This window comes from Delphinus delphis, chromosome 20, assembly GCF_949987515.2.
Source record: "Delphinus delphis chromosome 20, mDelDel1.2, whole genome shotgun sequence".
Lineage (NCBI taxonomy): Eukaryota > Metazoa > Chordata > Mammalia > Artiodactyla > Delphinidae > Delphinus > Delphinus delphis.
Genome location: NC_082702.1, coordinates 17,720,757 through 17,735,918, shown reverse-complemented (window position 1 = coordinate 17,735,918; position 15,162 = coordinate 17,720,757). Strand labels below are relative to the sequence as shown.

The window sequence follows — 15,162 nt, the reverse complement described above, 5'->3', positions numbered from 1 at the left end:
GTTGGGCCTCTTGTGGCCACCGCAGCTGCTGGGAGACCCCGCTCTAGGGTGAGCCCCTAGAGGGTTCCATCTCCAGGCCCCGCCCCGTCGGGGAGCTGCCTGGCTCACCTGTGAGTCGGTGCACACACTTTGGTTTGCTTCTCCAGAACACTCCCAGGAAGAAGATGGGCACCCCCGTGAGGATGATGATGACGCCCACCCCGCACACCATGGGCTCCGAGATGAAGCTGAAGACGAGCAGGAACGCCCAGAAGACCAAGTATGCGACGGGGACGAGGAGGTTCACCTGGGGGCAGCGAGCGGCAGTGCCAATGGCGCGGGACCCCGGCTCTCCTGCCCCACCGCCCCGGGGGTCTGAGGCCCTTTCCCCCCTCTCCTGGGAGCTGAGGCCCAAGGGGCCCCCTTCTGCCAGCAGCCCAACTGGCCACATTGTCGAGGGCCTGTCAATTTCAGCGGCTCTGAGCTCCACACAGCGACTGTACGTGCGCTTGCCACTCGCACTCGGCTGAAGGCGAATGATTTTGGGGTGTTTCACATTCCAGGCACTGAGCACTTCTCCAGCTCAAGGATTTATATGCAAACGGGAGGACTTTCCTTTTAGCTCGGTTTTGGGTCTTCTGTTTTCTGTGGACTCGTGGGAATCCTGTGTGACCGTAATGTCTGAGCCTTATTTTCCTGTCTGTGAAGTGGGAGTATTCACAGCACCCACCCCACGGGGCTGCCTTAAGGACTGGATATGCTAGTGCACACAGGGCCCTGGGCAGGGCCCAGCACACAGCAAAGGCTGGCCTCACCATCGCTGCCGTCGCCGCCCCGGGTGCCCACACGTAAAGGGGTGGCCCTGACTGCTTCTGGCACGTGGCTGGCTGGTCCCCTCCGGGCCTCACCTTGATGGGCCTGTGGAGCGCCGGCCACCTCCAGCGTAGCACCAGCAGGCCCAGGATGGTGACGCCATAGCAGAGGTAGTTGATGAAGGACACATAGTTGATGAGCGTGTACGTGTCTCCCACAAGCAAGATGACTGCCGTGGCCCCGCCCTGGAAGAGGACTGGGCTGAGGGCTGACTCCCCCCTGCCTCCTGTCAGCCCAGCAGGGGACCCGGGCCTGCCGACTGGGGCCAGGAGGTCAGCGAGCCCGGCCCTCCCGCCCCCACCAGGGCCAGGCCTCATCCCTGCCATTACCCATGCTGCTGCGTGGCCCTGGCTCCCCGCCTTGCGAGCCTGGGTCCCCCAACTTACGCAGACGAGGAGGGCAGGGATAGGGGTGCAGTGTCTGACGTGGATCATGGCCAGCAGGCTGGGCAGGTGTCCCTCTCGGGCTCCAGAGAAGCACAGTCTGGGGGGTGGGGACAGAGGTGGGTGGGAGCCATGAGCCCAGTCTGGGGCCTCGCTGCTGGCCAGATCCCGACCTCAGTCTAGACCTGATGGCCCTCTTGAGCCCTCACCTCTGACTCCCTGCTCTGGGCCCCAGCAGCCCCACTGGGCAGTTCTTCCCCTCATCTAGCCCACCTCCCTCTTGCTTTCTGTTCCTTGCAATTGGGATCAGACATCTGCTTCCGGGGAGCTCATGGTCCCAGCTTTAGGTGGGCCCCACCGGGCAGGACTTCACTTCCTCCGGCCCCCAGCACGGCTCGTGTGCACCAGGGCAGCTGCCTTGCCTCACCTTGACCACCCTCTTCCCAGTCCAGTCACCTGGAGGAGGTGAACAGGTAGCCATTGATCCCTCCGAAAGTGGAAAGTGCTACGGAGACGGGCATGACCCAAGAAAAGTAGCCCAGCAGCTTCTCCCCGAAGGTCTGGGTGGGCACAGAAGAGAGGGGGCGCGTGAGGCGGGGTGGAGGCCGGGCAGGAGCCAGGACCAAGCGGGGCCCCACTCACCACGGCCACTGCGTTAGAGGCCAGCAGCTCCTGGGGGGACATGGCAGTGAAGTAGGCGACATTGGTGAAGGTGTACACGAAGGTCACCAGGGGGATGGAGATGAAGATGGCGCGAGGTAGGTTCCTGGGGACAGTGGTGCAGTGTGTCAGCATCAGCCCTTGCGGGGCTGGGGGACGGGGCCTCAGGGTGGTGGGGCGTGGCAGGGGACCCAGCAACGGGAGCAGCTTTGAGCCTCCACCGCCTGGGTCTGCTGGGGGCCTTGGGGCAGCGAAGGGGGCAGCACTGCTGTCCGTCTCCCCCCTAGTCCCCAGCCCAGCCTTGGCGCAGGCTGGTGGGAGGAAGGGCAGATGGAGAAGGGGCCACTCATATCCTGGGGAGGGGGGCGGATCTAATGTCTGGGACATTGCATACAGCCAAAATCAGACTTGAAAATCCTCAAAGCGCCCTTAGAGCTCAGTCCACAGACCAGGGTCCCCTGGGACTCCCATGAGCCCCAGCTCCAGCTGTAACTGTTCACGGTCAAGGTCCCAGCTGAGCGTCAGAGGGAGCCATTGGCTTCGTTTTTAGGGACCATGTTGTGCGCACATGTGTAATTGTTGGCCAAATGCGAATAGCTGGATCCGTTTACAGCGAGACAATGATACTCAGTGTTTCTGAGGCCCAGCAAGGGGCCGTGACTCATCCATAGCCATACAGAACAGGGTCAGGCTGGAACACAAGCGTCCCGGCTGCCTTTCCAGAGCCGTTCCCGGTGGGTAGCAGTGCGGTCAGGCAGATGACCAGGCCGGCCAGAGGTGACAGCGGCTCCGTGTGGGGAGGCCGCCTCTCCCACCCCACGCCACACCCCTTCCCAGGGCCTGGCCGGAGCCCCGCTCACTTTCGAGGGTCCACCAGCTCCTCGGTGACATAGTTGAGGAAGTTCCAGCCGCTGAAGGCAAAGGAGCCCTGGAGGAAGGCCAGGGCCAGGTGACCCACGGACGGCGTCATCCAGAAGTCGAAGGCATTGCTGGGCCTCAGCTCCTCGAAGTGTCCTGGGGGTCCGGAGGTCAAGGGTCAGCGTCGTCTCCCTGGCCCTGTGCCCAGCCCCCCCCCCCCCCCCCCCCACAGCCCGGCCCTACCTTGGAAGATCTGGACAAAGCCCACGCCAATGATGAGTGACAGGGCCAGCAGCTTCCCGCCGGTGAACACGTCCTGGATGCGCGTGGCCCAGCGCACGCTCGAGCTGTTCACCCACGTCAGGAGCACTGAGGAGGAGGGGTGGGTGGCTGGGTGGGCGGGCACCCGAGGCCAAGCCCCTCGAGGTGGGCCACAGCCAAGGCCAGCCCAGGCTGCAGGAGGGCGGTGTCCCCTGCAGCTGCTGGAGTACCAGAAGCCCAACCCCTGAGGCCGACTTCACGGGGACTGACAGCTGGAGGGACCTCCCCTGAAAGTCCCCCCACGGGGGCAGGGAGCAGGGTGGGCCCTGGGGACAGACGCCCAGCCCGGCCCCACGGTGGACACTCACTAAGGCAGGCCATGGAGAGCGCACGGGAAGCGGCGGCCGGGGGGATGCAGTTGGGGAACACGGGCTGCAGCACGTAGTTGGAGAAGGTCATGGAGATGACGGCTAGGCTGGTGGGGTACATGATGAGGACGGCGCTCCAGAGCAGCAGGAAGCTGGAAGGAGTGAGGGCCCGAGTGGCTGGGGCCTCCCGGCACCCTCCCAGCCCAGGGGGCCTAGATATGTGGAGTGGGGCTGCACCCTGCGCCCCGGCACCCGGAGCTGCCGTGGGGGCCAGATACCAGCTTTGGTCCAGGGAGGCAGGGCCAACCTTGTTGAGGTCTCTGCTCTATTTATGAACTGTTTCAACAGAGACAGCGTTCAGCGCAAACAGCTACGGGCTGCCCTTGGGCAGGTGTGGAGAGAGACTCGGGAACCAAGCACGTTTCTAATGGCCGCCTAGTCCCCGGTCACAGGCTGCTCCTGAGCTGCGGTGGGCTGTCCCGCGACCTCCAGTCACAGCTCCAGCTGTAGTTCTCAGCAGAGCCCTGTGGCTGCAGGTGGCTGACTCTGAGCTGTGATCCCCGAGGGACCGGACCTTGCAAAGACCCCTGGCTGGGGTGACAGGGATTTATATCCCATCCGCCAGAATCTCACCTCTGCAGGGTGCCCACGTGGGAGTGAGGCCCGACCTGTTCCTGGGGGCTCCGTCTGCACCCAGGGGAGTGCCTGTCCGTGGGGGTGGTCCTAGTCCCCTGTCCGTACCACCCTGAGGGTAGGGATTGCCTCATCCGGGGACACCAAGCTCAGTGGCTTCCTCTTGGTCCTCACCTTTGCTCTGTAGCCCTGCTTCCTTACCTCTTGCTTTGCACCACCTCTCCCCCTTTGGCTTCTGGGACATCCTAGCTCCATGACCCTCCTCCCATACTGGGTGCTCCCCGCTGCCCACCCTCGATGCTGGGTGCCCTTGGGGTGGGTCTCGGGTCCTCCTCTCCCTTCCATCTTCTTGAGTTTTCTGCCACGCAGCAAAATTCTTCTGCTTTCTCGGGTCCAGGCCCCTTTGAGGACCCTCTCCCCAGAGGAGAACAGCGGGGCCCCATCCTCCACTGCCCTGTTAAAGGCCCCTGACCACATCCCTCAGAACCAAACTTTAAATACTTCAGCCTAGACCTTTCGTCTGCGCTCCAGATCCCCCACCCGAGGCCTGACTCAGCGTCTCCCCGGACATGCCACCGACCCCACCTATGCGTGAGACCCCAACCTAAAATCTCCCTCTCCCCGTCCCGGGAACCACCATCTATGGAGTCTCTCCAAGCCTCTCCTTCATGCCACACTGGCCACCACGTCCTCCCGATTTAGACTCCTAAACGGTCCTGGAATCTTCCTGTACCTTTGTTCTGGCCCTCAGCATGGCTCAGCTGGATAGCTGCAATAGCTTTGACGGCCCTCCACCTACAGGCTGCCCCGTCCCCGACAAGCCCTGGCGTCTACGATGGATCTGACCTCACCCGTGGCCGTGGCAGACAGACCAAGCTCGCCCAGGCCACCACCGTCTGTATGTGCTACCCCTCCTGGTCGGCCAACAAAACCCCACCCTTCCTCCAAGCCTGGGCACAAGTGTGGTTTTTCCTGGGAGTCTTCTCTGGGGGGTGGGCACCCCGTTCTCTTAGCCGCTGGGCTGCAGCCTCTCACACATCTTCAAAGCAAGGATCCTCCTGGTCTTAATCACATTTGAAGGATTATTTCCCTTCTGCACTGTAAGCAACTTGAAGCCCGGGATGGATCTTTTTATCATTGCGTCCTGGCCCTCAGCACACAGTAGGTGCTCAGCTAACGTTCACGTGAATAAAGGAACCTCGGGAGCTATTTAAAGGGAACGTCTTGCAGGGCGTTGATAGGACTATCATGCACCCCCTACCCTGCCTTTAGTTTACTAACGTCAAGGTGTCCCTGACTGGATGTCGGCATGATCTAGAGAGGTTTCCATAGTGAGGTCCTCCCCACCCATAAGCACCTGGGTGGGGAGTGGGGCTTAGAGGAGCTCTATTTAAAAGGAAGCACAGAGAGGTCAAGGGGTCAGCTGGAGTAGGGTGGGCATTGGTCCCGCCCACCCTGGCCTTAGAAGGCTGCCCAACACCTCCCCTTCCCTCCGTCTACTCCCATGACCTCCCTGCAATGTGAGAAGCAGAGGAGGACACTGGGGTCCTGGGCCCAGCTGGTCGTCCATCCTGGAGAGGCTGTCACCACCCCACAGCTGCTGGTGCCCCACACTCACCCAGCCAGGCCCCCGAAGATCTCGGTGACATAGGCGTAGTCCCCACCAGACCTGGGGATGGCGACTCCCAGCTCCGCGTAGCACAGTGAGCCCAAGGCAGTGATGCCCCCACCCAGGACCCAGACGAAGAGGGCCAGACCCACGGAGCCACAGTGCTCCAGGACTCCCTTGGGGGAGATGAAGATGCCCGAGCCGATGATGTTTCCTGTGGGGGGAAGAGGTGGGGAGGCATCAGGTCTGGGCGCCCCCAGCAGGGCAGCCTCTCTGTGCAGCTCCAGATGCTGCAGTGAGGAGGGGAGCCCGGGCTGCTCCCTCAAGGAGGAGGGTGGGCCTGGAGGCACCCTCCTGGGTCCCTCAAACCCTGCAAGTCCCACTCTGGCCACCTCAGCTCCCCTCCCCAGCCCCTGGCATGGCGAGTGGCACTTTGTCCAGACAGGCTCCACTGCCAGAGATGGGTCCTGTTCTGAGTTCCTCTGCCCCCAACTAACAGCCATGAGGTGGGGCAAGCACAAGCAGTGGCAGAGTGGCAGCCACTCCAGTGCATCCCCACAGGGCCCAGGCCCAGTCCCTCGCCCCTGGCCAAGGCCTCCAGGCTTGTCAGCCTCCAGCCACCTGGCTTCCTCCCAGCCTGGCCAGAGCTGGCCACCTAAAGCAAGGCCTTGACCATGATACTCTCTTGCCACCTTCCTATTGGCCGAAATCCAAACTCAGGGAGTGGCTTGGGGACTGGCACCTCCTCCACGAAGTCCTCCTTGACCACACCGGTAAGGCTCCTCCTCCTCCCACTTCACAGCCCCAGACCCTGCTCCGTACTGTATTTCTTTACCTTCCATCTCCTCTTTCCCTATTAGAGAGCCCTTTGCCCGCTGGGCTCTCCCTGACCTAGGACCCATGCTGTGGACACAGACTCGGAAGAGACCTGGTTTCCTGGCATTGTTAAATGTTTCAGGTCCTGGGCGAGGGTCAGTGGGGTGAGGGAGAGGAGCTGGTGCATCTTCAGGGCTGGGGGTTGCTTAGCCGCCGTCACGGAAGGGATGGGGTGGATGATGGCAGGCTGGCAGGACTCAGTTGGCTCAGCCTGGGGTCTGGACACAGACGCCTCTCCCTTGGGAACAGCTCACTGGTTGCAAACAGGGGTCACTGCTCTAATCCTAGGACCACAGTGGGAAACTCTGGCTGGGGCTCAGGAGACAGGGAACCTCTTGAGTCCCGTCTATACAATGGGACTGCTGTGAGGATTCAGCAAGGTACTGTACGGGAAGCCTCAGCTCATTCACAGCTGTATCCAGATGTCCTTTGCATCTTTGCGTGATTCTGTGTGTACCGTCTGCGACCTCACCTTGGGCCTCCAGCACACAGTTGGTGCTCAATACACATCTGTTGAGCCAACCACAGGATGAGTGAACGGCCCGACGCCCAAAGTGGCACCAATGCCACTGAAGGACTGAACTCCTCCTCTGTGGAGTGGGGGGCAGCAGTCTCCACTCGACCCCCCCAGAAGGGGACTGTGGGCAGTAGCAGAGAGGGTGGCTAGCTTCCAAGACGTGGGTGCCAGGGGAATCTGCCAGGTCATGGGTCACAGAAAGCCTGGCCTGCCCATGGGCTGAGTCTGAGTTTTGGAAGGATGGGCACTGTGGGGCACTCATGGGGTCTGGGCGCAGAACAATGGGAAACGCTCCGAGGGCCACGCTGTGGGCTGCAGAGCAGGTTCCCAGGATGAGTAAAACGCTGAGCACCCGCTTAGCCCTGAGGTCCCTGGCAGTTAGGGCAAAGTGGGCAATGTTCTGCATTACCCGGGTCTCACCATCTCTGCAAATGAATCAGGCCACATCACTGGTGATTTGGACTAGGGCCTGCCCAAGAGGAAATAATCCCAGAACCCACAGGCCACATGAAGAAAAAAGCAACACTGCTGGGACCCGGGGCTCAGCCCCTCCACGAGATTGGCCCCACCTGCCGGGGCCCGGGGGCGGGGAGCGCATGTCCGTCAGGGCAGACCCTGCCCGCTCCACCTGCCAGGCCCACAGGCGGGTCTGGACGAGGACACAGCTGGGGCGGCCCATCTGCATGCGTTCCCTGTCCACAGTCCTACCCCACCCCCACCCGGCCGGCACAGATTTCCAGTCTGGACGGCCACGACGCCCCACTTGGTTTTCTAGTCACGTCCCAGGAGCCCTAAATACATCCAGATAAGGAGGAAAGAATTCCTGTCTCCCAGCCCCAGAGGTAAGCTGTGTCCTCAGCTCGCTTCCAGGGAGAGAGGGGCCGCTTCCTTCATCCGCCACGGGGCCCAGGGCCTGGGTGGGCTGCTCGGCTTCTAAAGAGACTTGGCGGTCGCTCTATCCAGCAGTAGAGCCTCTGTTCTCAGGACCTGGTGGAGTGGGAGTTGCCAAAAGCCAGGGAGGTTGTAAGCCAGTGGGGGCTGGGTGGCCTTGGAAGGAGCTGGGTGCATCCAGGGCCCTGAGCCACCCACCTCGTGGGGACGCCCACCACCCTACGCAACTCAGCCTGATGGGGCCTCACGAGGGTAGCCCTCGGGGAAGCCACGCCTGGCGCCTCGTCCTCCGAGGCTGGGATTTGAAAGGGACACATCACTCGTCTGTGCCCAGTGGCTGAAGACTCTGCGGCTGGGCCGGGGTGAGGATCGCTATTGTTTTAGACACATGGCTGCAGGCTACAGAGCAGGACTTCTCCCCACGTGGCTCAAAGGAACACACGTGCCAGCAGGTGGCTCTGAGCTCTCTGGGGGCCTCTTCCTCTGGGCCTGGACAGCCTCCAGCATCTGCCTCAGGTCTGTGCTGGAAGGTGGCAGAAAACCCCATCGAGGTCCACTGGCTGCTCTGGCACCGTGTGGGCTGGCCTGGGCTCTGCGAGGAGCAGATGGGCGGCAGGCCTGGGTGAGGGGCAGCGGGTAGGGAGGAGGAGGGATGTTGCTGAGGACAGGGGTGGGCGTCTCCAGCACTGAACGATGTCAGGAGCTGTGGAGAAGGGACCACGGAGCTGCAAGGCAGTGCTGCAGGCGAGCCCGCCCATGCCTCCTGGTGGTGGGTCCAGGCCTCCCTTCTCAGCCCTCACGTTCAGGGCCAGCAGAATCAGCTCTGCCCGACTGGGTGAACTGCAGTGGACAAGCCCAACCCTTGGGGCATCCTGCTCTGGAGGAAGAGGAGGGGGGGCAGGAGCCACACACTGTGGGATGGGCCAGGAGATACTGCTGAGCACCCGGTCAGGTGTCTGATTGACGGCAGGCTGGAGAAATGTGGGTTCCGAGACCTCCGTGTTCCCATCCACCCAGTGGGACGGCTGCTCTGTGGTCCTTGCAGGTCCTTGGCGGGGCCAGAGCTCCGAGGAAGGTGGGCGAGGATGTGAGTCCCTCAACTAGGGGGCCCCCCTCCAGTCTCCTCCCGCCCCTCTTCCCTCAGGCCAAGCTGGGTGGTTTTTATCACATTAAGATGTGTGGCCTGATGGGGCTTACCCGGCTCCATGAAGGAACGAAGAAAGAGCCATTGTTCCCCCGGCTGCCGCGGTGAGTGCTGACCTATTTCTGGGAGGCATGAGCCGACCACGGAGGTCACAGGGGTGGACTGCGGAGGTCGTGTGGGTGGAAGGGGCCAGCTGCCCTCGGTGTGTGTGTGGGGACCGTGCAGAGTTGGATCTGGGGGAGGGGTCAGGGACGTCCTGTCAGGCTGCTGGCACCGCCCCTCATCCCTAGAACACTTTCAGGAGTCTGTTGTGTGACCTCAGGCCCGTGCTGCTCCCTGGGCCTCAGTTTCCCCTTGTGCCAGTAAGGACCACTGAGCTAGGGGGCAGCAGAGGGCTGGTGCAACACTGACTTTGGCTGAGGCACTGCTGGGCAGGAGGGACGCATCCTGCACATCTGCACGGGGCCCGAGGAAACACAGTTTCTGCTTGGAGCCCTCTGTCCCGCATTGCGGCAGGTCTCTCTGCAGCTCAATGGCTTCCCAGAAGCAACGCCACCCCCAGGAAGCCCTCCCTGATCTCCCATCTTGATTCCTATAACCTGGCCCCTGCTCCGCTCCCATGGTACCTGGAGTATGGCCAGGAAGTGACTACTTTATTTGCCATCCTGGGCGGACCCTGCATTCCCAGAGGGCGGGGTCTGTGCCCTGGCCTGCTGAGATGAGAAGTCCAAGCCCCCTAGAAGGACAGGGAACCCCCAGGGCCTAGGTCCCCTTACACGTACCTGGCCTATCGCCTGCCTCTTCAGCGAGCAGGGCCATGGCGGGGCCTCCTCCTGCCATGCTGGCCTGCTGGCCTGGCAGAGAGTAGCTCAGGGCTCCTGGGTCTGATCAGGGGCTGGCCATAGGCCAGACCTCCTCCGTTTGCCCCGGGCAATGAGTCCCAGCACCTCCCTGTTAGGATGTGACCCATGAGGGCTCTGGGGAAGAGCTCCAAATCCCCGTTGGTAAGTCCCAAGGCCCCTGAGGCCGTGGGCGGGGCCAATTATTAGTTGAGAACCCCTACATCTGGGTTTGAATCCCAGATCCCTCACGATGGGAGGCTGTGGACAAGGTACTTCACTCTCCGAACCTTCTTATCTGTAAGATGGGGAACTGAGGCAGTGATGTGGGTCTGTTCCCACACTGCCTGCTCCATCAGAGGCCCCAGGAAGTGCTTATGGGTCTCACCATTGTCATCTACCTTGGAAACACCCCAGGCCACCCAAGCTGGCCCTTGGATCTGAACACTCTGGGACCTCACCACCCTGGGGTCAGCAGCCAGAGCCCTGCTTTGGGGGCCCTGCTATTGCTCTGGGTGAAGCCTGTGACTCCCAGCACAGCGTCCTTACGGTGAGCATGTCAGGCACCCCTCCAGGGGGACAGCAGTGCCGCTGAGGTGTTGGCAGAACTCCAGGGAGGTGAGTGGGGACGTTTCCAGGACATGCCTGGAATTGCCAATTGGTCAGCGTGCGCCTCCGGCCTAACCCACTTTCCTTTTGGGAGAGGGGTGAGCAGGAGAGTGGAACTCTCTCCCCCGGACCTGCTCATCTCACAGTCTTCCCAGGTCAATTAATGGCAAACCATGCCCCCAGCTGCGCAGGCCCCACCCTGCTGTCACCCAGACTCCACTCTGCTATACCCTGTGTCCAGGTCAACATATTTGGCTCAATCTTCCAAACACACCTAGGACTGAACCTCCTCTCAGCACCTCCACCGCTGCCACGCTGCTCTGAACCACCATCATCTCTTACCCAGGTGACTCAAGCACCCTCCCGACTGGGCTTCCAGCTTCTGCCTCTTCTGCCCACAGCCTCTTCTCCACAGTAAGCCCCAGGCCATGCCATGCCGTGCCACCCCACGCCATCCCATCCCATCTCATCCCGCCCCATGCCATCTCATGCCATCTCTCTTCTGCCCAAAGCCCTCCCAGGCTCCCACCTGACAAAGAGAAGAAGGCAAAGTCTTTACTGCGGCTGCAAGGCCTACACAGACTGCACCCCATCTCACTCCTGACTCATCTACCTACAATCCTCCCTCCTTCATTTTCTCACCTTAGCGCTTACATTACCCTGGCAGCTAAACATTCAGCTTGCTCATCTGTTTGCTCTTTGACTCCCATGCTGGAATGTCAGATCCAGGAGGACAGGGATTTTGTCTGTCTTGTTCCCTGTTGTGTCTCCAGCACCTAGAACAGTGCCCAGCACTGTCCAGTACCTACCTGTTGAATAGATGAATGAGCGTGAGCAGAGCTAGCAGGCCCCATCCTTGTAGCCAGAGCTGCTTCAGCCCCCGACGGTGTCTTAGAGCACACCAAGGGCATCTGACCCTGGGCTGGTTGCAGCCTCAGGTCCCCAGTTTCCTCATCTGTAAATTGGGGCTATGGTGAGGTACAGACAGCCTCCTGTGTGGTTTTATGTCCCCTCAGGGTCCCGGGGAGGATGGGTTGGGGTTCTGGAGAGGGCTATCCTCTGAGCAGCCCAGCACCTCCAGCCCCAGAGACAACGGAGGGAACTGGCCATGGCTGGATGAGTAGAGATTGGCTCCTAAGGAGACAGGGTTCGTGAAGGAGGTCCCTGAGTTCTAGAACATATTTGAGCCTGATCCACAAACATGGGCTGGATATTTGAGTCAAAGGGAGAGAGCGAAGGACAGGACAGTCTGGTCAGTAGACCTGGCTGATTCCCGCTCTGCTGAACCTGGGCACGACCCTTCCTTGGGTGTGGATGGGGAGGGAGCTGGTTGTGGTCCCTGAGTCAGGACAAGAGACCCTGTACATACAGCCCTGGGTGGGGGTGGGGGAGTCAGAGGCTATTTCTCTGTCCACCTGTTTGTTCATCTACCCATAGTAGAGTGGCGAGCTCACTAAATCCCGGTTGGATGAGCTCCCAGCTCAATCCTCAACCTTCCCCCATCATGGGCTCTGCATCTGGCCCCAATTTTGCCCTGCACCAGAGCAGTGTGAAGAAAGGCACTGGATTGGGAGAAGAGTCCAATTCTGGTTCCAAATTCCGAGTCCACCACTTGCAGCATTGTCATTTAACTTCCAACCTCAGTTTGTACATCTGTAAAATGGGTATAAAAATTCCCATCTTGCAAGCAGGCAATCAAATGAGATAAAGGGAGAACATGTTTTCATAATGTGGTAAGGTGCGTTTTTCTGAATAGGCATTGGATGTGGTGATGTCTTGCGCAGTGTCTGCCCCAGAAGGCTCTTTTTCTTCCAGGCTGGCCCGTTCCCCTGCAGTTGTGCTTGCTGTAGCCAGCAGGTGCTGTCCTAAACACATTTCAGGTGGAGTCTTGCTCTAGCCCAAAGCCCTTTTAAGTCACTCCATTCCTACTCCTCAGCCTGGGGCAGGGGTTACAAAGGGAGAGAATTATCGGATCTGCTGGGAGGGTCTATTTGGAAGTTTTGGAGATAATAAGCTGCTATCAAACAAGAAAGATTATGGAGGAAGCTATAAAGTTTTCAAGACTGTTAAGGCTAAACTATGACACTTGGCAGACAATTTTTACTTTGACCAGGCTCCCCAGGGCAGGAAAGTGGGGAAAGATGTGGGAGTCCGGGCTACCGGAACAGTGAAAGGGGAGGAAGTGGGGGCCTTCTGGGCATCAGGCTGGGGAGGGCAGTGCAGTGATTCAGCCCACCCCTGCCTCCTCCGTCATCTGTCACCTTCTGGACCAGGTCCATTCTCCCCTTGTCTGTCTCCTGCCCAGTCCAGCCTCCTGCCTGCTGAAACCCCTCAAAGCTCCCCAGGCAGGCTTGTAGGACCACCCCTGAGTGTCCTGGGCTGGAGTCAGGTCATCTGGGTTCTGTTCCTGAGTCCGCCACTCTTGGCTAAGTCACTCCTAACCCCAGCTCAGTCTTCAAGGCCTGAAGCCAAGGGGGCAGTGGACCTGGAACAGCAAAAATGGTATGAAAAGTGGGGGAGCTGTAAGGGCAGAGCTGTGCTGCACAGAAAAATTCTGGCAGAATTAGCCTCATCCACTCCCACCATCACCACCAGGGCCCTCTTTTGAGGAGAGAGGAGCCAGCAGCCTCTGCTTGACCTGAGGGGGATGGGAGGCGGGGAGGAGAAAGAGTAGGAATACAGCTCGAGGGTGCTGGGTTTAGCTGAGGCAGCCCAGCAAGGACCACGTCTCTCCCTGCACCTGCCGGGCACTGCGGCTGGCTCCAGACACAGTCAGCCTCTTGACCCCAAGGCCCACCCATGATGTATGGGGCTTCCTCTTCCTGAAGGCACAGCTCCTGGAGAGGGTGTGGGCCAGGGCAAAGCTCTAACCAGTACCCTGGCCAAATCCCTGGAACCAGCCCTTCCTCTCAGCGGTCAAGCAGGGGCACTCTTGTCCAAGAAGGTCTCTGGACCAGATCGGGACCAGCTCCTAGAAGACACCTTTCCAGGTGCAAGTGGGTGAGACAGAGAGGTACCTGCACAGGGGCTGTGTGCTGGGGCAATTCTCAGTGCGAGTGCAGGGGGTGGCCAAGATCTAGACCCCAACCTTGGCCCAGGAGCTCCCAGTGTGGGGGCAGAGGAGGAGGAGGTGAAGACACCAGTCTGCCCTCCTGAGCCCCCAGCTTTTTCCATCTCCAAGGGTCTGAGGATGGGTGGGCAGTGAATGCACAAGCAGCACCCGCTGGCTGGGGAGGGGAAGACTGGGCAGTTGGTAAAGTGAGAGTGGTCAAGACCCTTGCCATTCATCCTTGCAGCCTGTGTCTCCTGGGAGACAGGAGACGGAACAGACTCCTCCCACCACGAAGGTCTCTGAGGCACCTGGTGTGGATACAGGCACAGGTCTGGGTTAGCCAGTTCCTAAGGCATCAGCGTTCTTGACTTGGGACAGAAGGAGGAAAACCCCACCACTGGTCTCACTGTGCCCTGAGCCCTCTGCCTACCCAGAAATCCCCAAGTGGGGGAAGGATGCACAGACTCATTCTCAGGTGGAGAAGCTGGGCTAGAGAGTGAGAGGATGCAGATGGGATCCCAGCCCAGGAAGCAGCTGGCCTTTCGCAGGCTGGGTCTGCCCACCCAAACTGGGCCTCCCCCAGTCACTGGCTGCTCCTCCGCCCCTGCCAGGGTCCTGCTGCAGAATTCTGCACTAATTATATACTCTGAACCGATTTCCCCTCTGGGCTGGCTCTACCTGTCCAGGCTACCCACAGTCCCTCCTGCTTGCGAAGAATGAATCATTCACACGGCACGGCACCTGGACCCTGCACACAGTAGGAACTCAGTTTAAGCCACAAGACTCAGAACTTGGGGCCTTAGCGGGGGTCAGCTTACCGAGTTCCCACACTTGCAAGACCCCCGCACTCAAGGCAGGACCACAGCCATCTCCATGCTACAGACGAGAAGACTGAGGGTAACTGCCTTGCGGAAGTCCATGGCGAAGTAAAGGTGGGAGGAGGATTCCAGCGGTGGATGGGACCTGCACCTCCTTCAAGCGCAAAAATTCGGGGCACTTGGGGAGGTGGAAACAAGAAGCCCTGTGGCTGCTGTGTGAGGGGAGACACCGCAGGTGCCCCGGGCGGGCATCCCCTCATCCATGTTCCACCGTCTCAGACCGGTAGGCGCGCCCGGAGAGGGGTGCTCCTTGTTCCCTTAGGCCCTACCGCCCCAGGCACCCGCCCGCCCCGCGCCCGCTCACCGATGATGATGGTGCAGGCGCTCACCAGCCCGATCTCCTTCTTGAGCGCCACCCGCTCCGAGGCGCCGGGCCCGGGGCCCGGGCCAGGGGAGGGCGAGGGAGCAGGGCCCGGGTTCCCGCGCCCGCTCGGCTGCTGCGTGTGGCCGGCCATGTCGCTGTCCCGCCGCGTCCCAGCTCCCTGCGCTGCCCCGTCTGTCCGACCAGCCGCCAGGCAGCCCGTCCGTCCGGCTGTCGGTGCGCGCCGCTCCCGCAGGCCGGACAGCGCCCACAGGCGGGCGCATGCGCTGGCCCGGGGCCCTGGCCCTGAGCCCCGGCCCGCGGGGCCCAGGGAGGGGCGGAAGGAGGACCGGCCAGCAGCCCCCTCCCCCACCTTCCTTAAAGGGAACTCCCCGCCGTGGCCCCCACCCTCCCAACGCGGGCCTGGAAGG

At 61.0% G+C, this 15,162-nt stretch overlaps 2 protein-coding genes across 2 annotated transcripts in view; one reads left to right on the top strand and one right to left on the bottom strand.

Annotated features, from left to right (window-relative positions):
- LRP3 (LDL receptor related protein 3) overlaps positions 1 to 47 on the top strand; it is a 12,473-nt gene extending 12,426 nt beyond the window's left edge. The window contains exon 8 of the mRNA XM_059999281.1: positions 36 to 47. Coding sequence (XP_059855264.1) covers positions 36 to 47 — 12 coding nt within the window. The remainder of the gene's footprint in view (positions 1 to 35) is intronic.
- Positions 44 to 14,909, bottom strand: SLC7A10 (solute carrier family 7 member 10). Its single transcript, XM_059999280.1, has 10 exons — positions 14,735 to 14,909; positions 5,634 to 5,838; positions 3,383 to 3,534; positions 2,997 to 3,122; positions 2,756 to 2,909; positions 1,878 to 2,001; positions 1,692 to 1,795; positions 1,239 to 1,335; positions 888 to 1,037; positions 44 to 286 (listed from the first exon to the last, which is right to left on the bottom strand). The coding sequence occupies exons 1-10, from the start codon at positions 14,883 to 14,885 to the stop codon at positions 44 to 46; spliced, it is 1,506 nt and encodes a 501-aa protein (XP_059855263.1). The 5' UTR covers positions 14,886 to 14,909.
- Positions 14,910 to 15,162: the final 253 nt, after the last annotated feature.

Bases quoted from the DNA above. Each gene is read 5' to 3' on its own strand.
- SLC7A10 (XM_059999280.1), bottom strand. From the start codon at position 14,885: ATGGCCGGCCACACGCAGCAGCCGAGCGGGCGCGGGAACCCGGGCCCT. The intron at 1,796-1,877 runs GTGAGTGGGGCC...GTGCCCACCCAG, and splicing joins CCTCTAACGCAGTGGCCGTG to ACCTTCGGGGAGAAGCTGCT. The intron at 1,336-1,691 runs GTGACTGGACTG...CCCACCCCCCAG, and splicing joins TACCTGTTCACCTCCTCCAG to ACTGTGCTTCTCTGGAGCCC.